Genomic DNA, 23,228 nt, shown 5'->3' with positions numbered 1-23,228 from the left:
CCACTATAACTCTTACCATTTCAACTTTGGTTTATACCCTACAGATTAAAAGTTTATGGCTGGTCTAATTGAAAACCAATACATTCAGCCTGCTTGTTCTTAGCATCCCCAAAATAATACAAGCTTAAAAGCTACTGAGATCATTAGCCATGTTACTCTTACCACGTTTAGTTCACTGTGGTGAGTAAATCTGAACATATTCAATGCCAGCAATTCAAATATCTGAAGCATACCTCTTCCAATGTAAAGAATAAATTATTTCTTTCTGAAGATTGTTTCCTATTAACCAGTTTTTAATCCATGATACAGTTTTATCTTTCTTTTTCTACCTTTGCAAGTAGCTTACAAGAATTCTTATTACAGGACTCGGAAAATCCGAACTACAATGGAACGTGTACTACTGCTGATAACCAAACCCCAATATTTTGTAACCAGCTTGTAAGACTTCTTACCTTTTTTCTTTGGGCCATGTCCCTACATGCCCATCTACATAAGACATTGATGTGGACCTTCTGATGACTCCTAAGTGAAATAAAAATAGGACCTAATGTAACTGCTGTGGAAAATTATTTTAACATCAGCTTCTGTTGCTTTAACAAATTAATCTGCTTCACTACTCAGAACACTGCAATGGCAAAAAAGTGTTTACATATTGAAAATACAACTAGAGCAACAAAGCCAATTTCATCCTAAATATATATTATACTCCTCATCCCTCATAGAATTTACTATTGTGTAAAATATTCTACAAATCCTACTAAAATGTACTGCAAATACTTGTTGTAAGCCATCTTCCACATAATCAAAGCAGAAGTCAAATTAAAAAAAACACACAAAATGTATTTGGTACAAACACAAACTTCCCACTTGCACATTTTATAAATTACCAAAGTCAATTATGTAAATTAATTAATTTTTCATGTAAAGGTCTCCCCCTATTTCTGCATAAGTAATGTTTGAACAAATATAAGCAAGACAGCAATTTACTCAGATGACAACACCTTGTCTCATTGCCTCTCCCACCCCTTTGTGAATTGTTACCTGGAGCAGATGAATAAGGCTGCTGGGGAGTATGCAGTTGGTGAGGTGGTGTGTAAGCTGGACTTTCCAATCTATAAAGCAACAGACATTAACTTAAAATTAATACATTGAAAGCCACATTACAAAAGGGCAACCAGTCATCATGTCCTGGGCCAAGACAATTTGTGATGGGAAAGAAAGTGACATGTAATTTTCTTCTGGAAATAGTAATTTATCAACTAAAAAGAGAACCTTGGCCTGGAACTAATGCAGGTAGGCCAAAAAGTCAAAAATATATTTCTCACACACGAACAGCTACAGAGCTGCTGCATTAGTTTTGTTAACATATTTGTCTCCTGATTTATTTAATGTAAATGTCTCTATTAGAAGGTTCCATTTTTTAGGTTTGATTTTAGTAAAAAGTCCAAACAAACATGAGCAAAATGAGTCAGCTCCTACTGGCCTCCAAACTGAGTGACTGCAGCCAATATCACATACTTCCCATGCATTTCTATTTGCAGTTGCTTAGTTTGAAACTTCTGCTTTGTGTCTGGACTGCAACATGCACTAGAAGTGGATAAAGAAGATTTTGTGATAGACATGACTTTATAAATAAAAAAATATATTCACTACTAAAGGAGTAATTATAGAGATTTCCTCTGTTTCTACTTACACAGACACTTTATTTGGTTTACAGAGAAGGTCTGTAATTGAGTAGCTGTGTTAATCCAGGATCAGATTAACATAATTCAGTGTTTTGATCAAGGTGCTTCTTCATGATCAGAACAAAGACACGTACATAAAGACACATGGATTTGTATGTAAAACACTTCTAGAGAAGCCAGACTTCAAAAACAAGCTGGATTAAATCCTTTCATGTTTTGAATTTTGTCCACTGAATTGGACACTCCCAAACTCACATTTTTCAGTCAGAATATTTGTTTAATTTATTATATTATATATACTGTATGGTGTAGAAATGTCTCTAAATAATATTTGCAAGAAGGATATTCCCAACAATTTAAGAAAAATACAATCTACAAAAGCATCTTTCATAAGTATATTAAATTGTTCAGTACAGGTTCCCATAAATTCCTCATTTTTTGTGTCAGTAACACTACACACTAGCTACATGATGTATCTGTTTTAAATGGCATTCAAGATTTCTGTGAGAATTTTAAAATCCTAATGTCTATAAGTTATCTTAAAAGAAAAGCATGCTTTCCAAATTTAATCCAGCAGCCTGTGAAAATTTGCTACCATGAAGAAAATCTATACACTTAATTTTCCTTGGGGAAAAGACTGATTCTGGCACCAAGACTGGGTTCCATGGCAACCTCAGACATTGTAACTGCTCACTGCCACAGTCCCACTCCCTCCTCTGTGCTGGATCTGGCTCTCCATCCGATCCTCTGAGTCATTTCAACAAGCTAAGGCGACAGAAGAACATTCACTTTTTCCGACTGGCTTCATTTTTTTTGTCTTTGTGTGCTGAAATGGCAATTCAAATGCTCAAGGGGGCAGGAATGCACAGTTGGGACAGGGAGGAAGGCCCAGGACCCCAACATCCCGCAGTCAGGTCTGTTCTGCCAGGGAACCTGCAGCCTGTGTGTTGGATTCCAACAATCTGAAATTACTTTTTGGGCCCTTCCTTTGTCCTGCAGTGATGTATCATCATGTTGGATGAAATACCCTGGTTTATGAGGAAAGATACAGCAAAAAGGCCTTGGGAACCCCTGCTTCAAAGGATATGTTCAAAACTACTGGGTCTTGTTCTCCTGGCTTATATGCTCAGTTTACACGAAAATAAAATCATTGTCTACACGGGAAACACACTTTGGATACATACAGGGAAAGGATTTGGAATCCCAGCATTTAATGGTAGTAAGAAATATTACTCCCTTATTAAAGTCAGCATAGATTCCTAAATACTAAAAATGTACTTAGGAATCTTAAACCCAACCAAACCCTCACCCCCCTCTTCAAAAACCCCATCCAAAACCAACAGAAAAGGCTAAACAGGATTATCTGGGTTGGCAATCAACAATTTGCTAAATATTCAGTTAAAATGCTAATTTTATCCTTCTCCTCTGTGCCATTTTAGATAAAGTCAATAAACCAAAATAAAAGCCTCCAAATTATAAATATATTGTAATTGCTGTCTCTCATTCACTGTGTCCAGATCACATCACTGGAAGGCTTTCTTTACCTTGGCAAAAGAAAGATTAAAAAGAAAGCCTAATGTACAATTTATGTCCCTTATCATAGAAAGAATAGGTTGGAAAAGACCCTTAAGATCATGAAGTCCAGCCATTAACCCAGCACTGCCAAGGACACCATTAAACCATGTCACTAAGTGCCACATCTACTTGTCTTAAATAATTCCAGGGATGGAGACTCCATCACTTCTCAGGCAGCCTGTTCCAATCCTTGACAACTTTTTTGGTGAACAAATTTTTGCTAATATCCAATCTAAACCTTTCTTAGTGCAAATGGAGACTGCTTCCTCTTCTCCTATCGCTTCCTCCTTGCGAGAGGAGACCAATCCCCACCTGTCTACAACCTCCTTTCAGGCAGTTGCGGAGAGCGATAAGATCTCCTTCAAGAAATTCATCAAATGTATGATCAGCTACAGAACACACGGGAAACAGGATGTTTTTACATTGCTTCCAAACCTGTAAGAGTATAACTAAAAATAATGTTTCACATTGTCTTGGTTTTGGCTGGGACAGAGTGAATTTTCTTCCTGTAGCTGTGTTTCGGCTTCAGTGTGAGAGCACTGTTGATAACACACTGGTGTTTCAGTTGTTTCTTCAGTGGTGCTTTCTCTAAGTCAAGAACTTCTCAGAGCCTTGTGCCAGCAAGGAGGTGCAGGAGGAGCTGTGGGGGAGCATGGCCAGGACAGCTGAGCTGAGCTGGCCACAGGGATGTTGCAAACCATGGCTGTTGTGCTCAGGATGAACTGGGGGAGTTGGCTGGGATGGGCTGATCGCTGCTGGAGGGAGCAATTGTACTGTGCAGCCCTTGTTCTCCTGCGGTTTATTCCACTCTCTCCTTTTCATTGCAATTATTATTATTATCATCACATTTTATTTTGTTTCAATTATTAAACTGTTCTTATCTCATGAGGTTTACATTTTCTTTCCAATTCTCCTCCCCATCAGGAGGCAGTTGGGAGAAATTCATCATAGCCTAAATATTTATTTTTACATATTTGACTTTCATGGTACCATAGCAACATAACCAAATCAAACTAAACCCATCACTCAGTTATGTTATCTTAGTTTACTTTCATTATAACTTTTGGAAAATTTGCTGTGAATTCCAGAAAAATAGCTCCTTCAGAGTACACCTGGTCAGCAGCTCCACTCGAAGCTGAAGAGAACAAGGCTGTGTGACACTTCTTTGCTGAATTCTGAGGGTTGTTTTGGAAACTGGTAAGAGAACAGCATGCTGTCCAAGTGTACAAACATGAACATGCAGCAGGGAGGGAGGGCTGAACTATGGGATATTGCACAAAATTCCACAGATTGTATCTGGTAACTCAATAATTGAGCTTTGAAAAAGGCAAAAAAACTAAATTCAAAAATCTGTTTGATTTTGAACAGAAAGGAGGAGATTGTGAAACAGTTCTAGCGATTCCCTGGCATTACCTGGCTACAAAGTCAGAACCAGATGGACCATCCATATAATTTCTTCTGTTAGCATTCAAGCTGTGAGCAGATGCTGCATCTTTTGCAGGTTCAGCTGCCAAGAAGAACAAAGTTCAAGTTATTATAGTTTAGTATTCAGTTAAATTACATAGTAGAAAAGCTGTCCAAAATACTCTTAAATAATGATTTTCAAAGATTTAAAGAATTTTCATTGATTCCTTTATATAGATTAAAACTCTCACTTCCTTTCATCTTTACATCCTCTGAAGCTCCCATATTGGCACTAATTAAAGAAATGAAGACTGACAAAATAGACTGGAAAGAGCAAGGGAAGAACCAATACAGACAAATAAAGTTAAAAAGAGCCACAAAATTAAAAGGAAACAAACAGTTTTAGCGACAGTTGTTCTTCTGGAAGAAATGCTTCTGATAGAAGTTTTTCTCCCCAAACCCTGTGACTGACTATAAAATAGGTTATTTGTCACACCCTAAAACAGTTATCACTATTTAGAGGTTTGTGTCAGATTTGTATGTGCTATAAAGCATATAAATGAAAAAAAGGTGTAAGAGCCACCCAATGAAAAACTCTTCCTAGTGCATGGAAAGCCAATCACAGCATTGCTGTAGGAACATTTCAATTACCTTTGTTGTCATTAACAGATCACAAGATCTATCTGAGAGGTGGATTTTTGAATTTGAGAATTTGCTGATGGAAGATGGTGCCTTTGCACCAGGTACAAAATGCAATTTGACAATTAGCTCTCTATTCACTTTCCCCAGATTTATGATTCTTTCTCTTGGTATCTTCTCAGCAACACAAGTACTTCAGGCTAAATTCTGTTCTTGGTTTCTTATTATGTTTGTAATCCTTGCATGGGCATAAATGGATTCTAGGCTTGTTTAGGTCAGGAAAATTTGCAAGTGATTATACCACAACAATTTAAATGAGTTTTTGGTAACAGACAAAAAAATCTGATTATGTTTTATGAGATGAGATGAAGATTTACAATGAAGAAAGAGTACTCCTCTCCTTCCTTCTTTAAGGGAGTTGTACACTGCCAAATCCTGTTAACTAAAATATTCACTGTATCTGTGAACACAATGGCAATTTGTACACATACATATCAAAACATGCATATTAAGGCCAATCCATAACATAATTACCTTGGGGATGCACAACAACACGGGGTTGTACAAATGATGGCTTCACCACTTCAAACCACCAGAACAATTCTGCCATGAACACCATGTAATTGCTCTACATGGAAAAAAAAAAAAAAGATGGAGAGAAATTGATGTTAAAACACAAGCCTGCAAATAAACAGATTAAGCAGCATTTGGGAGATGCCTCTGTGTTTCAGCCAGTTTACAATCTCCACTTTTTTTCCAATTTCCACTGTTTTTTTAGAAATAAAGACCAGTACAACTGATCTGTAGCACCAATACATAACTCGACCAGATTGCAACAGATTGGGTTGAAACGTTTCGTAACTAGCATATGCTCAAGCCTGATGTCCTGCAGGGAGGGCAGAGAGGAGCAGGATGGGTGGAAAAAGATGCCTGCCAAAGATCAGCCATTTCCATTAAAAAATAGCAGTGAAAAGTCCATTGCAAGGCTAGGCAATGCTTTTTTCAGGGATTTTTAATGTGAAAAAGTATGGTAGCCCTTCGTTTTAGTGCAGGAAGTTGGAATCTGATTTTGGCTTTTGTGTTAAGTGCGTGGTTTTGGTCACATTTTTGAAGATCTACCCAAATTTACAAGTCTTCAATGCAAAACAAAAGCCAGCAGCAGAGTTTCTTGACTGCAGGTTAGAACAAGATTTAGCTCCAAAGGTTTATGCACACTTAATACACTGCTGATACACCTCCCTACTGTACGTTCCCATCACACAGCTATGAAAGACATGGTGTGGGAGCCACCAGATTTAACACGAGGGGAAAAGCAAATGAAAAGGAAAAGACAGCTGGCGACAAACTGCATCAAAACAACAACAAAAATCAATAGAGGAAAACCAGGCAGGAGCAGCTGTTTCTGCTGCAAGAGCACATGAGGAGTGCAAAAAGTCCAGAAGGTTGTTGACTGTGGAGGCTGAAGAGTTCAGAGGCCAAAGCTTCTACAGCTTCAGTGCTACTTCATATCTAGAAATATCAACTGAATGAGATCAGCAAATATCCAGGTTTGAGCTGGCTCAAGCAGGTGCACAGACCTGTGCCACCAGTCTTACAAAGTCTGAAGATGTAAACAGTGCTTACACATTAAAATGGGAAACCATAATTAAACAGCTCTTTGAAAGAGTTTCTTTCAAAAATTCTAAACAAAATGTCATTCTATTTCAAAAACAAACAACAGGCATTAAGGATAACAACATCATTTTAAAATAAACAAAAAATTTGCTAAAAAATCTTTGATAATAAATGAGATAATCTCAATTCTGCATCAGTATATTTGAAAATATAATTTTGAGTATCCGTTTGACACTTCTGCTTCAGATTTATTTTTCCTGAAGATTTCTAACACAGATAATCCTTTACTTTGGCAAGGGGGTACTCAGACCAAACAGTACTCCTACACTTTACTATATGGTGAAGGGATCAGGCAGATGTTGCCATAGTTATTACACAGAAGTTATAAATAGAATAGGAAAAACCCCATCGTTGCTTATTCAGCTCGACAGAACTGAATGAGGAAAAGTACATAGCAGAATCTTTTCCATTCAAAGTGAATGTCAAGCATAGCATTTGGGTATCACACACGGATTTCATTAGGAAGCTTAGACCAAGAAAAAATCAGATGTACTTCTCAGACAAAGTATGACTTTTTAATACTAAAATTTCAGAATATTATAATTTCTCCCCTAATATTTCCCCCTCCCCTTGCCTCTCCTTAAACTTTTACATTTTTAACTTGATTTTTTAGTAAAAAAAAAAAATTACGAAATATTCTAATCATAGCTTTGTCCCCATCTGAAATAATATTGCATTTAGATACTCCAATTTCTTATGTTTATGTTGAAATGCTGCATTTCAACAAAATATAGACACACAATAGTGTGACTATTTTATAAAGGACAGATATTCTATGCAGAATATCTTCTACACAGCCCTGAGATGCTGAAAGACAGTTTGTCTTTCTAAAGTCACCAAAGCAGTATTTACTGAACTAAAAATGAAAGTGCTGCACAGCCCACTGAGAACAGAGGCTACTTCGGATGTCTGGTGGTGAGCCATCATGATGGAAATCACATTTTCTCACAAGTTATTTTTAGTCAGAAAGGGACATTAAGAATTATCAAAGAGAAAGACTGATGATCAGTAACAAATTTTTTTGGAAAAACTAGCAGTGGGTCTGTAGTACTGTTGCTATCCAGGACTCAGAAGAATTTAGATATTATTTCCACAGATTTTGCCTTGATTATGGTGACAGAAATTCTAACAGCTTGCCATATGATTATCACATGCACTTACAATATTCAAGAAGCATAACAGTATTTTAACAGTAATGAAAGCCAAGGAAGCTCTGAGCAGCCCAGGCTGGCTCAAGCCCCCTGAACAGCAGATGGCAGACTTGCAGCTTCAGAGTTCCTGTTATTTGCTAAACATTCTCATTTCATTTCAAATACTTCGAATATATTATACCCTCCTAATACCTATAGCTTTTAGATCTGCATATTTATAGAATAACCGTAAGATCATATACACAAATGATACATGTAATTCGTCATCAGGCTTGCATCCACTAAAACTGGGTGTGAAAGCAGCCATGGAGGTTTTTAGAAATTTTTTCAAAATGAACATAAAATGCACTGTAAAATTTTTAACATTATACACATTAAAATCTCTGTCCAGTGGGCCAGGAAAGGTCACCTCTGGTGCAAATCCACAGCTTTTTTGTTATACAAGTGCCAACATAAATGCTTCAAGATTGCAGAAAACTGGAATGTCCCAAACTGTCTTGAGAAGGCCGAACTACAGTTCTGTGTATGATCCAAGCACTACCAGTTTGTCCTTTGTCCTGCCACAGGCTAATAAATGCCACAATAACTCAGTTTGAAAATCCACTCTGTCTTGTTTCAGACCAGAACAGAGAGGAAAGAGCAGCTGATTAGCATCAGTGAAAGCAAACCACGCTGCTTCCCTTTAAATAATGAGTCAGGAACATTTGGTCCCTCTCAGGGAGAAACTGTCTCAAAAAACTGTTCCCTGGTTGAAGCTTACTTTTAATTCCGGATCCTGAATCCTTTTAACCCAGCCAGATGGGAATCGAATGGCTGAACGGACTCCCACCATACATAGTAACAGCCTCACCAAGCACAGCCAGCTGCTCTCCCAGGTCCTTAAGGGGCTCACTCCAGTTGCCAGTTCAGGCTTAGGTGAGCAGCCTGGCTGGCAGTGGGTTTTGCACTGACACTGAAGGGAAAGCTGTGCCACACGTGTGGACATTGTGCAGCCCTGAATTTCTAGGATTTATCTATGCAACGTATTTGCACATTTTTTTTCTCATCCCTGGTGCTGATTACAGCCTCTGCTTATGCTGTTTACAAACTCACCATCAGTATTACATCAGAAAGTACAAGTACTCAAAACTGCTCAAGTGCCACAAATATTTTTTTATATAAATCAACCCTTTAGATATCATATATTCTTGTTCAATTCAGCAGTGTAAAGAAAAAACAGAACTTCTGGATCTGAATCAAAGAAAATTTGACAGAGCAAATGTTTTTTCTGGTTAGTAATCAAGTGCAAAAATAAGATACCTATTCCATGTGCTTAGTTGTGATTCTGCACAGTTTAGAGTCTGGCCCACATCTAGGTCAGAGGAATGCCCCTTCAGTCAAGACACAGCAATCATCTCCCAGATTTGTGTCATTTCACATTATGAAAGCTTTCATTCTGTAATAAATATGCCCTCTGCATGAGCTTGGGTGAGCAGACTCTACAGATATCAGCACACAGCAGCCAAAGAGAAGCAGCATTTGTGCTGAGGAGCAGCACACAACACCCCCCCAAGAACCAAGAGGCTGCAGAGCTCCATGGCCCTGCTGAATGCCCAGGAACCCACGGGCTGAGAGCAGCAGGACTCAGCCAGATCCTTACAGGACCAGCAGCACGTTTGTGTCAACTACAGGCTGTACAACCCTGGCTGCGCCCACAGGGACAGTAGTTATTATATGCAGACAAAGATTATATGTATATACACACCCCAAGAGACAAATGAACCCCTTGAGTAACTTTCTGGACACGTTCCCCAAAGCCACTGGTGGGCCAGTATGAGGCCCTGCTTCTGGGAGACCACAGGGCCAGGCCCCAACCCAGTAAAAATCACTGTGTGTGAATGTGTGTGAACTCTGTAAGCAAATGAGTGCTGTGTGTGAATAGTTCTCTCCTAGTAATAACTGAGTCATGCTACTAATAATGGCAGTGGAATTAATAAAAATTGCTCTAATATTGTTATCTGAGTCTCACCCTCAATCCTCTATCAGTGAAGAGAGAATGTACAACATGTGTACATTAAATGAATAGTACAAGTTTAGGATCACTATATAAGAAAACAAAACACAAACCCACACATTTTTAAAGGCTCAGGTAAAGGAACACTTACAAAAGACAATAATTAACTGCCTGTCAATTGATGCAATGGCAAGTTCCCACATAAGCTCTCAAATCATGGCAAACACCAAATGATTCAAGCTGTCAGTCAGCTCCCTCTTTGACAGTTAACCTCCTAAATGACTTGCTCTTAGATTTGAAGCCTATAGCCCTACTAGAATAAAGTGGCAGAGACTGATCTAAAATTATCAAGAATATAATAAATTACAAACAAAGATGTGGTTTTTAACTCCTTTAGAAATAATTTCAACATCTATCTCATGCGACAAATGGAACATGTAAGATGCTTTTATTTTAATTCCTTCTATTCAGGGACCATACCACAACCTTTTAGGAATTATGCATTTCCTTAGGTAACCAAAGCACAAATACTACATACCTCCTATTACATCACAGTGCTAATCAACTGTTGGGACAAAGCAGCAAATAAGTCTTTACAGTTCTGCAGGGTGGTTCATACTTCTTGTGATGGCACTTTATACAAGGTTTTTTATTTCTACAAACTTGTTCTTAGAAAAGGCAAAACAAGTGCATGTCAAGACACAATAAAACAGTTCTTTCAGTTCTGTGTACTTTCCCAGATACAGGTGAAGATCAAGATACTTAAAAAATAAATCCTGTCTGAGGATGAAACTGCTTACAGGAGAAGGGCAAAAAAGCAATCTGCACAACTAAAGAGAAATCCAAGATTTTCTATTATTTCCTCTTGTTAAATATGCAGGGAGGATTCAGAAAACATTGTGATTATTTTTATGTAATCACTCTCTACTTGTGTTTGTCTGTCTCAAAGGAAAACAACCAGGAACCAGTATGGTCCCTTGTTGGTGCCTCAAGCATCCATGGAATGTATTCAAATATTTCTTTTCTTTAATATCAGTAGCCCTGCCTTAGTAAACATCTTATGAAGAACTTCACAAATGTATTTTTCTTAGAGGAGAAGAAATAAGGAGCAATAAGGAGCAACAAAACTTACTTTATGCTTCCTTTGATTATGACACATTAAAGCTGTCTAAAAATCCAGACAAAGCTTATTTTTCCTCTGTGCTAAAACAGAACTAAGCCAACAGTTTCATCTGCTGTAAAATCTGACAGCCTCTACCAAAGACTTAGGATGCCTAAGTGAAGTCACTGTGTTTCTGTGCATTTTGATGACAAACCAAAAGCAGGCAGTCACCTTGGTCAATTTCGGCATCATACCCTATCTCTAACCTACCTTGATTTAATGTAACAGGACAGTGCAGGGTGCCCTGTGAAGAATGTAAGGTAGGTACTTTGTGCTTGATCACTTTAATACCTACTGTAATTTCTAGGACCACACAAGGCACAGCACTGTAATTCCAAAAATTCTGCTACGATCTTTTTATTGAGGCTTTTCCAGTAAGATATCAGCAGTTGGTATTTTTTACTTTTTCTGTCACCACTATGTATGTAAGAAATTTTTAAGCTAAAAGCACAGTGAACCACTCTGAAAACAGACAGGAATTTCTTCGATTAACAAACTTCTATAAATCCTAAAACTTCATACTATGTAAATTTTGTAGGCTGAGATACAAGTAGCTTCCACAAACCAGTGTAATTCAATGTGCAATATTTAAAATATCCATTTACAATACAAGTTTTTTTAAAGTGACAAATTCTTTGGAGAATAAACACATTTATTAAAACTTACTCTAATCAGATGCACTGGAAAACTAAGGAGGAGCTCCTTTAACAATGAATTTATTTTTATAGCAGATTAATTCTTAACACTGGAAAAAGCGAGTTTGCAGCACTAGCCAAAGTTTCCATGCCAAGGTTTAGAAGAAAAACTTGGCAGCCTTGCTTTGTAGCACTTACATCTAAATAAGCATCCACACCACAGCAACTTGTAAAAACATGATCACAAAAGGGTTTTCTCAGATCTAGAAATACACTCTTTGAAAGAACTCTAAATCCTACCTAGAAACAGTGTTCAGAAACAGCAAAATCACTGAGTCTGCAGCACTTTAAAAGTGTAAAGTCTGATGCATTGGGATAGTGACAAAATATTTACTAAAGTTATTTTTTTAAAATTGAAGCTTCCTAGTGCACACTGGCTTGAGAAATAATTCAAGCCATTACTATAAAAATGGTATGAGTAATTGCCATGGATCAAAACAAGAATAATCAATTGCATTTATTCCATGGATCTGTAAGCAGAGAGAAACAATCAAAATGCAGTGAAGGAGTCCTACTCGAGATCACTGACTGTGGCTGTAGAACTATGAAGTACAGCCAAGGCAGACTGCAATGCAGCAGACTTCACAAGTATATAGGTAGATTACTGCATGTGAAATTTAAGAGCACCAAAAGTTGACTGAAAGCAGCCACTACGCAACTTTGCATACACAAAATAAACCAGCAACAGCTAAGTAGTCTAGACTTAGGTCCTACTGCCCTTACTCACCCTGGCAGCTCATTACTTATTTGAAAAGGATTGGGTTCAGCCCTACAGGAGACAACAAAGCTGTATTCAAGCTCTGGCCTCTGTGACTCTGCTTGTGAGATTGCTAGAAAATCATAAAAGCAGTGAAATGACCCAGATATTTAGAAACCAATTACATCCCATCTGCAATGGATATGCTGACTTCAGAAAAATAACATTTCATTCCCCAAAGGCAAGCCAACAAGAATCTTAAGCAAATGAAGTGTGTTTTATATAGAAGAAAGTCTTGGTGAAACATAATAATGAAAAATTAAAATTACAATTAGCCAAGAAATCCTTCAGTTGCTCCTTCTCTTTGTGCACAGGCTTAAAGAATTACAGAGTAATGCTTTATTTTCCTCTTTCTAAAAGAGCAAAATCTTAGACTGATTGAAAACACTTAATTGCTTACTCAAACTGTATTTGCTGGGATTGTGTTACTGCTTGTATTTGGGGCATCAGGCCATTGGATTTTCCAATGAAATTAACTCAGAAATTTACACTTTTACAAAAGTGAAAGAGCTTTAAGATTAAAACCCATGAAATTATTGTGTACACAGAAAAAAGTAAGAACAGTGAGTAATAATTCCATAAAAGAGTCTTCAGTATTTCCTCCTTTTGTTAAGGCCTTGATACATTTAAATTAATGCAGATCACTATTACATTTTAACAGAAATATTGCAGATTACAGACTTTATTGATTAATTATTAAGAGGATAAAGTGGGAAATAGTTTTGCACAAAATCAAATTTTTACAAATCCTTACGCAAGCACTTTTTAAAAAATACTTTGAAATTCTTAGGAAAACATGATGGCCAAAAGAAGGTAGCTTTTCATTCTGCAGAAATTTGTGTGTTGCATGCTACATCACAAGAGAAGCCCTACAGCAGCAGGCCAAATAAAAAAAGACTAAACATATCATTAGCAAAATAGTCCAGTGGACATTGCTTGCATTTTTATGTGTTATATTTTTACCTTTATTGAAGAAGCTGCATAGAGCATATCCTCAAGACTGAAATGGCAACACTGGTTGAGGTATTCCTGACAAAATTCTTGAATCAGTTGTAGATTATACAGGCTGTCAGCCAAAGACATGGTCTCTTTCAAACAAATATCTAAAAAAGAAGAAAAGAAGTAAAGGTTAGATACAATGACAGATTTGCAAAAAAGTGCTTTTTGGCTTTTATGGATTCAGGAGCATTTTACTGGATAAATTCAGACAATTTCTGTCCCCCCTCCCCACCAGAGACTTTTATTTTTCTATTTCAGAAATGAAAGCAATTATTAAGCTACATTTTATTTTTGCATTTCTAAGTATTTAGATATTTTTGTAAAAATTAATTTTGTTTTTCACTATTGACAAGTTAATTTGTTTCTGTTTTGCCTTTTGTGAAAATTTAAGTTATTCTCTCACCCCAACTATTTCCATGTCATAAAAAATACATTTAATCACTAATACAATATTTTTTGCAATTAGATTTTCTACAGAGCAATGGCAGTAAGAAATAAACACATTTTCACATACATTTCCCTGTACATACATAAAGAACTTAGACAAAGTTCTTTGTCTTTACACAGGGACCCAAGAGCACATTTCAGCGTCCTCAGGCCTGAATCTTCATAAAAAACCAGACTGTTCTTGTGTATTTGTGTTTGTGGATTGAGATGTTTGAGATGAGATTTTCCAACGAGCTGAAGCCTGTTATATGAATAATCACTCTCTGTTTGAAAGTGCTATTTAAAGACAAAGAACTGGTGACTGTGAACAGATTTTGGTAGTTATACAGAATTCTCTGATTACTATTTAAGCCCAGATAGTCTCCCAGATAGCCTCTTCTCTCTTTATTACTGCTTCTTGGAATATTAAGTAGCAATAATAACACCTGTGAAAAAAGACAGTCTTCTTAAAAATAAGGACTGAAGAATTAAATATACTTCCAGAGCATGCATCAAATTTTATTCCTAAACCAACAGTGTAAGACAGAACTTCACATAAGTTTTGAATTGTTAAGGATAAAAGGTCTCCTCATAAAAGGAATCTGCTTTGATCCTAGCAGGATAAGGATTCCCATACTGAAGAAAATCAAAGTCTGTCATTCCAACCCCACAGATGATGATCAATAGGAAAAAATACTTGACTAAACTGACTGAAATGAGATTAAATTCAGAAATGCAAAATGTGAAGTCATACATTTGAATCTAATAAAATTCTAATGTGATTCACTGACTGAAAGTGATATAGAGCAGGGAGTTATCATGTATTAGCCAGTGTAAACATACGTGCCTTTGGCATCACGCAGCTATGGGAAAAACAAACATGACGCTAAAACCTATCAGAAAATTTATTTCCAGCAGTGACAGAGGAGCACTGTACAAGGCAGGAATGGGATGTCAGTCTGGATTTCTCTGTACAATTGCAACCATCCATATTCAAGAAAGATAAATCCAAACTGGACTAGTTGCAGAAGACAACTATTGAGGATAACAATGAGAACGGAAGTTCACTTCAGCAGGGGAGACTGAAAAGGCTTGGCTTGTAGCCTGGGCTAAAACAAGAGGAAGAAAACCTATCAAAAATGTAGACATCAGATTAGAAGCTACTCAAACTAAAGGATACTGCTGCAAGAACAACAAAGCCACATAAGACAGGCTACAGGCACACAGGTAAAAACCAAGAATGAGATTTAAAATCATGTAAAAAAATTGAACTATATGACAGTGGGTAAGAGGAGTACAGATTTTCAAGAGCTTGACAGTTTTAAGATAGAACAAGATAAATTCATGAAAGGGATTATATAATTTTGTACAATAGCCAACTTCTTGACTCGCTGGGAGTCCTTTCTAGTCCTGCATTCCTTCAAGGAAACCTAGATTTGAAAGTTAAATGAAGACTTAATGAGAAGCACTGATCTATTTCAGACTACAGAGAACTCTAAAATACTTCTCTCTTTTTTGTTAATGCATTTTTAAGCATTTTTGCATATGTACTTTTATTATCTGCCTTCTTCAATTTCAATACAGAACCAAATCTCAGTAAAATTCAACGTGCATCAAAAATTAAATTACCTAAATACAGGGCAGATGAGCAAAATCTTATTAAAGTGTTTCCAGTTGCTTTGGAGTACCTTTGAATTTACTTCTGAGACAATGACATGCACATTTGTATCTTCAGGGAAGACGATGTCAGGACACCTAATAAGAATATTAAAACTAAAGTTCCAAAGATGACATGTGCCTTGCCCTGTTTCAAGTCAGATGCTGGAGGAATGTATTGGTCACGCAAGGTATACAGGACCTTTCAAACTGTCTGTGTTCCCAGCCGTGCTGGAATAGGACAGAGGGACCAGGTGTTACCCCAGTCAATACCACCCAAGTTTTAACTCTTCCCCGATCACATATAATAGTGTACATCTGGCTGCAATGTTGATGTAAATTGAAAGTTCTATCTATCAATTTTCACAAGCTGCAGAAGAAAGGTGAATGAATCCATCTTAGTGCCTTTCATCTTTGTCTACTGTGCTGGAAGCTCCCTACAAAGTGGCTGTGTATATGAAGTCCAGATTTCAGTCTTTAGCAAGCTCTAAACCCTTTTTCATGTTCCTGGATTTCTCAGGATGTTTCTGTATAAGTGTTCCCACGACATCAAAGGTATCATAGAAAGAACACAGGCAGAAAATGATGGGTGTTAGCTGCCAAGACATTTTACAGCTCTTAGTTGCCAAGAGGAAGGTGCAACTTTACCCAGGCTGCTGAGCAAAAGAATGAGATGAAGCTGCTCATCGTCATAGACAATTGCTATTATAGAACAGCATGACACCAATACATTCTACACTATACATTCCTGGTTACTCTATAAATGATACGGGTAGGTGTCAGGTGAACTAAAAGCCCAGAATACAGAGCAACTATTTGTCATGCAGTGCAGCTATGCAGAGCCTAACTCCAAACTCTTCCAAGCTCTACTTCTGTAACTGCTCAGATTCACAAAAAGCACTTAGGCAGCTTCAAGAATAAGAGTTTTGCAGGTAGTTTCAAGTATGTTTATTTTAGTGTAACAACATAAAAGCAAGCACACCAGGGAAGGACATCTTGGCTCCTTTTATTTAAATGTAAAAAAGAAATAGGCACAAAGTTTATATTAAACCCACCACATTCAAATTATGCCTGCTGTATATTGCTTTTAAGCACCTTTCTGCACAAACACAGACACTGAAACTTTTATGGCCATGTTAAGCCAAGGGACACCAGACATACCCTCCAGTTTAATGACATCTGGACAGTAGAAGTGGATCAGGGCTGCTAGGGCACAACCATCGGTACCATCCTTGAGCAGATTCTCCACCAATGGAATGCAGGGCAGCTGCTTAAGCAATGTTTGCTCCTTCCGGTAACGAGCCTACAATTTGAAATGGAGAAATTTAGACAAACAAAGGCTCTGAAGCATATGAAGAAACACATTCATACTGTAGGTTTTATACTGTTAGTGAAAAAGCAGTATTCAAGAAACAGCTGAATATTCTCAGTATTATATTTCTTAGAACTACTCATGCTATGCTATATTTTGAATGGGATAAATAATATCTAAAAGGAAACGAACAATGTTAATACTGAGCTTTTCCTTCAAAATTTCCAAGTTTTGATGATCTCTGTATAGCACGCTGAATTAAATAACATTATATACCTTAACTAAAGTTTAAGTCATTATTATACAATCAAAAATGGTCAGTGTGCAAACACAGTGAGACAAATCCTTAGCTAGTGCAACTTCAATTTACTGGCGAGTCACATGACTCTGAAGTTAACACACCTAAGTATCTTGCCCAAAATCTCATTCATAGAACTGACTTAATGACAAATTCAGAAACAAGGAAATGTGCATTTGATCAAATCCATTTTTATTACTAGCATGTGCCACTATAAGCACTCATAAACATAGAGAAATATTAATGGTCAAGTGTTATGACCATGTAGTGACCCAGTTATAAATGGAAATATTTTGAAAATCAAGTCAGCATATAAAGAGATCATTAGTTTAGAATATGGAGATAGCATTTATCTGCAGTGAATATATTTTTAAGTTTGGGGTTTTTTTCTGTGATAGGAGAGGAGGGCTTACTGAAAAAACGGATTTAACATCATTCCTAGTTTTTTCCCACCTCTTCCTGGAAAAACAAATGGAGGTGGAAGAAAGTGGTATAGATTTTAATTTGTTAGTATTATGTACTAAGACATTTTTAAAAGAGTAGCAAAGGGTTACTTCTCTATTCGTACCACAGAACTACTTACAAGCAGTAGAGCGTTTCTGAGTTAATCTTACACTATTTAAATCCATCTATACAAACACTGAACTGCAAGTCTCCCTGTAGGGGCTCTGAGAAGTCTTTGTGGAAGTCACTTTTCCCAGCAAGGCTAAAACTGACTGTTCCTACCTCCTCCTCTCCATCTTTTGGCTGTGCCAGAGCAATTGCTGATGGGACTGTATGGCGAAACCATTGGCCCAGCTACAGCAACTCCTTTGTTTCTGCAGTGAATGAGCACATGAGCAGGGATGGAGGTTTTATGGGTGGAGTAGGAATTGTTTAAGCCATCTTTGCACACAAAAAAGTCTGTGGAACCACAGACTAACCCTGAGGGCTGTACTTACTGTCACTGGATTTCTGTCAGGATGATGTGGGGTTATCTCAGTGAATGTCAGTGTCCCCTAACTGGCCTAAGAAGTAAAAGCCTAATCTGGCAACAGCAGCCACATCAGTTCTAGAAAAATAAAGAGCTTGTACGTGGCCCAGAGAACTTATACCTCAACCAATTAATATTTTAACAAACTCTCTGAGAGTTAGTTGTTACTTCATGCTTTCAGTGTAGTGGTATTTGTGCGCCAAATATGCTGTATAAAAATGAAAATCCCATTTTTGTGTGCTAGAGGAAACATTAATACCAAACAAAAATCGTGTTCTGTTATGCATTATTAATACTCTTTTCTCCATGTTCTTAATATTCCCTAGTATCTCTAATGAAATAGGCCAATTATACTTGCAGTGAAAGTTTATTCTTTCTAACTCTACAGCAATCCAGTGACCCACTATGATGAAAATTCCCTATGTTTCAAATTCCATGTCATTATGTCCATGCATGTACTCCTCAAAATGACTAAAAGTAAGTCTATGAAATATCACAATTTAATTATAATTAAGCATGAGTTATGGTAAGGATATAGGATAGGGACGGACAGAGCATCATGGCCCAACAAGCTCTGTTTAACTTACATATTCTTTTGAATAGCATCTTTTAATGGAGTATTCAAAATTATTTGAAATTGACAATACAGTGGTGTTGCACAGTAAATCCTGTGAAAAAGTACTTTGATGATGCCTTCACTGGCCTTATGAACAGTGCCCACCCATGTTAGAAACTGTGTAATATCTTTGAAGTGGACATAGAGGATTTAATTAATCGTAGAGAATGCCAAGCACACTACTTCAGGAAAAATAAACTCATATAACCTGATCTGCCAGGTTCATTAGAGTATAGCAGGCATCATGTTTCAATTTGGTTGAAAAGATAAAAGAAATTATACTTAAAAAATGAAAAATACTGGTAATTGCACTGCATTTTAAATCAACTTCCATTTGAAGAAACTCTTCTCATCAGCTGCAGTGTTTGCTACTAAATATATATCCAACAATGCAAAAGACGAACTTCTACGTTTATTATAAAGCTCTAGAGCTAATCGGAACATAAATGCTAATACAGGCATCTTGTTTCTGAGATCCTAAACCATCTCGATTTAGCATCTTTGAGCTTATTCCACTTAAACTAGTCTAGGTATAGTCGAGACACTTGCCTACAAACAAGGTTGGCTAAAGATGAACCAACAGCACACCAGCTACTCTGTCATAAGTGCTTGTGTGTATTCAGAGTTAATCATTAATAATGAATGCTCTTACACATTTACCATACAGTAGATAACATGTTATAAATTTACTTATCAGAGTTTTTAGCTGCCTGTATGCTCAGGAATATCTGCCACTATGAAACGTGCTCTATTCTAAAGGGAAGAGACAAGACTGTCTGAAGTAATAGAGCAGCCTGAGTATTATCAGTAGCACTCGGGGTTTAACTGCATCTCTACTGAACTAACAACACAAAGTAACATAAATACCTCTAGTTCAAGTTGTTTATAGATAAATGACAGGCAACCTGGAGTTAGCTTCTCAACAGATTAAGTATTTTATAGTTGAATATCATTTTTATGCAAAGGAAGAGAATCACTACTAAACTAACACCCTAGACTAAAACAGAACACAAACATTCTGAAACTGTTTTGAAGTAGCCTTATTTTGTCAAAATAAGACAAAAAATTTGTGATATTGTGGTCTATCTTAATTTGTTTTTTACATTATTCCCTCCAATTAGTTACACTACCTTAATTCCAAAACAAAATTAAATGGCTATACTGTGAAGAGCAGAGTATCTGTGTGTGTCACAACTGTAATAAATACTTTAATAGAGCAATTGCCCATAGACTGTCAGGAATCTGAACACTGCTTAGGCTGCTGGAGACAGTACTTTTAAATTGGTTTTCCAGACACAGAGTAATTTTTTTTGTTGCCTACATGCAACTGCCTTGTTATTTTCAATTTCTTTTGCAGTGTAAGAGCAATCTTTTATTTGTTATGACAACAAATATCTGAGGGACTGTTAGATCAATTATTTGGTAATCTTTAGAGCAATGACAGATGGGAATTAGTTCTTTGGAATTTATATCAGAAGTATGTAATTCTGCATGTACCTAAACAGCTGTTCTCAGCCAAACCTGTTACCAAATAAACAATCTGAATGCACATCAAGTGTGAATTCCACATGATAGAGGAAAGTAATGACAACCCCAAGGTGACACAGGGCAGAGAAAAAAACGTTATTATTATTGCAGACATGGAAAGTTATTTTTTTATTACTTTTAGTGAAATTATAATCTCAGTAAAAGTAGGCTGCTTTGGGTCATTTTGTGTGGGGAGAGATTAACAGCAATGTTAAATCAGCTGAAAAAATGGGGAATTCTAGATGAATGGTGTAATGATTGCATATGGTTAAAATAAATATGATTTCAGATTCCATGTAGCATCAACAATTAAAAAACTACTTCTGCAAGTCTCTTTTTAAAAGTGAATTGGTATCAAATAACATGTGCTTACTGAAAGCTTATGAAAAAGTAGTTTGTGAATACCCTGATCATTTGACCTGAGTTAATAGCAGGTAGCACTGCCTTGTACAAAGCCACTGACTGCTTGAAAAGTAATTCCTTATCCAGCATCATATCTCACATTTCTTTTGCACAGATTACCTTGCAAAACAGGCTTCTGCAGTATGCGCTCCTTTGCAGGGCAATCTCTTATAAAATTAGCTCATACAGATAAATGAAATGAATGATTAGACCAGCATGACATGGACAAAGCCATTCCCAAAATAAGCAATTTGATCAAAGTGAAGCAGTTGGGCAAACTTACAGGAACCAGTTTCCAAAACCATTTGGTAGGAGACTTCAGAGGAAGCAGTAGGAAAAAAGGATAAAAGCAAAAAGCAAAGGGAAAAAAAAAAAAAAGGAACATTTTATCAGATTTCATAAATTACTTTTATAAAGCAACTTTCTTTAACATTCTTAGTTTTGTATAACAGTGAGTTGTAATTTAATGGCAAGCATAAGTGCACTGTAACCTCTGCGTATTGAGCTAATTAGCAGCAGTAACACTGGTGAAATATGTCTGCACTCTTTGTAGATCAACATTATAATTTTCCCACATGAACAGCTAAGATTGTCAGATCAATGCAGTTTTATGAAATGCTTTCACACATCTAATTGTACTCTACATATGCAATCCGACTGAAGAATTCATTTGAGACTTGAAGTCATGATATCACAAGTATCAAAATGAACTCCAGCAGCACACATGGGGAAGCAGGGAAGCTAAAGCAATGAGAAAAGGGATAAACACACGGTAGTACAGTACACCCAACTGCAGTGAAGCTTGTGTTAGTTACTTCAAGCCAAACAATAACATTCAACAATATTTTTAAACAATCATGACAGTTTTCATGACAACAAGAGGTACAGGCAGTTATATTTTTACAATGACAAATCACATTAGCATCAGCTGCATGATGTGCAATGACCTGAAATGTAGATGGAGTTTTGACTACTGGCAGAGGAATTATCAGAACTGATACATAAAACTCTAAACTCATTATTTGATCAAAAAATACTAACCTGAAGCACACTGATTTTTTCTGCAACTCTGTGCACTAATCTGGCATAATACTTCTGGTATTAAGAATAAAAATATTATGTACCAGTACTATAAACACACAGAGAAAACATGACCACTCTATTGATTTCATTGTAGGAAAAATAAAATAAAAATAAAAACCCCATTACGAAAGTGCAGGAAAGAATTTATTTTGTTTTTAATGAAGATAAATATTTTCTGGAAATGGTAAAAATGTAGTTTCAAACTACCAGGGAACAAACTGCTATGGAACCTTATTATTTTATGTTACTAAAATACTGTGCTCCTATGAAACCTTGAAAACAACTGCAGCAATGATACAGAGCTTTTATGGAAAAAAGCTATCGTGCACTAACGGGTGCGCATTGATAACACAGCTATTCTCAACATCCTTCTCCTCCATTTAACTAGATTGTTCAGTGGAGAATGCCAAGGGCACTTAGAAGAAATCAACTGCAAGATGCATGTCCATGTGTGGCTCTGGACATTTCTGTCACACCCAGCTAAAGCACTTTCCATAGGGTTCAGTTTCTCATCATCTCACCGAAATATAGTCAGTGTATGGAAAAGCATGCAAATTTGAAAACAAACTGTCTTCATTTTCAACAGCAATCAGGAATTCTAAACCATATCATAAAGCAAGGTTTTGGCTAAATTGGCTAAGATCAGACCTAGGCTGCCTATTACTCTATTTAACACTGACAGGAACATCCTTCTTGCATTTATCAAGGTGCAGTGTTACTTCAGACCTGGACTCCACCAATGTCTATTTAACGCTAGGCTGAAGAAGTACTCTTTGGAAGAAAGCACACATTCGTTTCAATTCCGAAGACCAGATCTGCATAACAGTAACAGAACTCAAAACTAGTAATCCAATATGCACCTTTATTTATCCACTTGGTTGAAACTGTGGTTGAGATGACTGAATACGCTTCAAAGGAGTGAAAGACTTTAGATAATCAAATTCAAATGCAAAGAGACCGTAAGATTTATAAGCATACATTTTGTAAGGCCACTTAAAGGAAAAGAGATACAGAAAAGCTGAAGTCTCTTGGACAACCTGGGAGTTCAGTGGCTGTCACTAAATTCAGTAACCTGAGAATTCAGTACTGTCACTTTGGATCAGCAAGAATAAACTTTTTTGCCCTGGAACTTCATAAAAATCAGTCACTATGAAACAAACTAAGCAGAGAATCCTGGCTGACTTCTTCCCACCACCACCAC

General features: G+C 36.8%; 1 protein-coding gene across 4 annotated transcripts in view; it reads right to left on the bottom strand.

The window, feature by feature from the left end:
* CAMSAP2 (calmodulin regulated spectrin associated protein family member 2) overlaps window positions 1-23,228 on the bottom strand; it is an 82,313-nt gene that overhangs the window by 13,888 nt on the left and 45,197 nt on the right. For 2 of the 4 annotated variants that reach the window (XM_048312557.1, XM_048312558.1), the window contains exons 5-11: window positions 21,228-21,260; window positions 16,978-17,119; window positions 13,699-13,838; window positions 5,838-5,931; window positions 4,674-4,767; window positions 1,042-1,112; window positions 453-522 (exon numbers count right to left, since the gene is read on the bottom strand). In XM_048312557.1, coding sequence (XP_048168514.1) covers window positions 453-522; window positions 1,042-1,112; window positions 4,674-4,767; window positions 5,838-5,931; window positions 13,699-13,838; window positions 16,978-17,119; window positions 21,228-21,260 — 644 coding nt within the window. The remainder of the gene's footprint in view (window positions 1-452; window positions 523-1,041; window positions 1,113-4,673; window positions 4,768-5,837; window positions 5,932-13,698; window positions 13,839-16,977; window positions 17,120-21,227; window positions 21,261-23,228) is intronic. The other 2 variants (XM_048312559.1, XM_048312560.1) reach the window with 1 other exon arrangement.

The sequence above is a fragment of the Corvus hawaiiensis genome, chromosome 9, assembly GCF_020740725.1.
Source record: "Corvus hawaiiensis isolate bCorHaw1 chromosome 9, bCorHaw1.pri.cur, whole genome shotgun sequence".
In the NCBI taxonomy this organism is placed as follows: Eukaryota; Metazoa; Chordata; class Aves; order Passeriformes; family Corvidae; genus Corvus; species Corvus hawaiiensis.
Note: the sequence above shows the minus strand (reverse complement) of the source record. Positions and strands in the feature narration are given on the sequence as shown.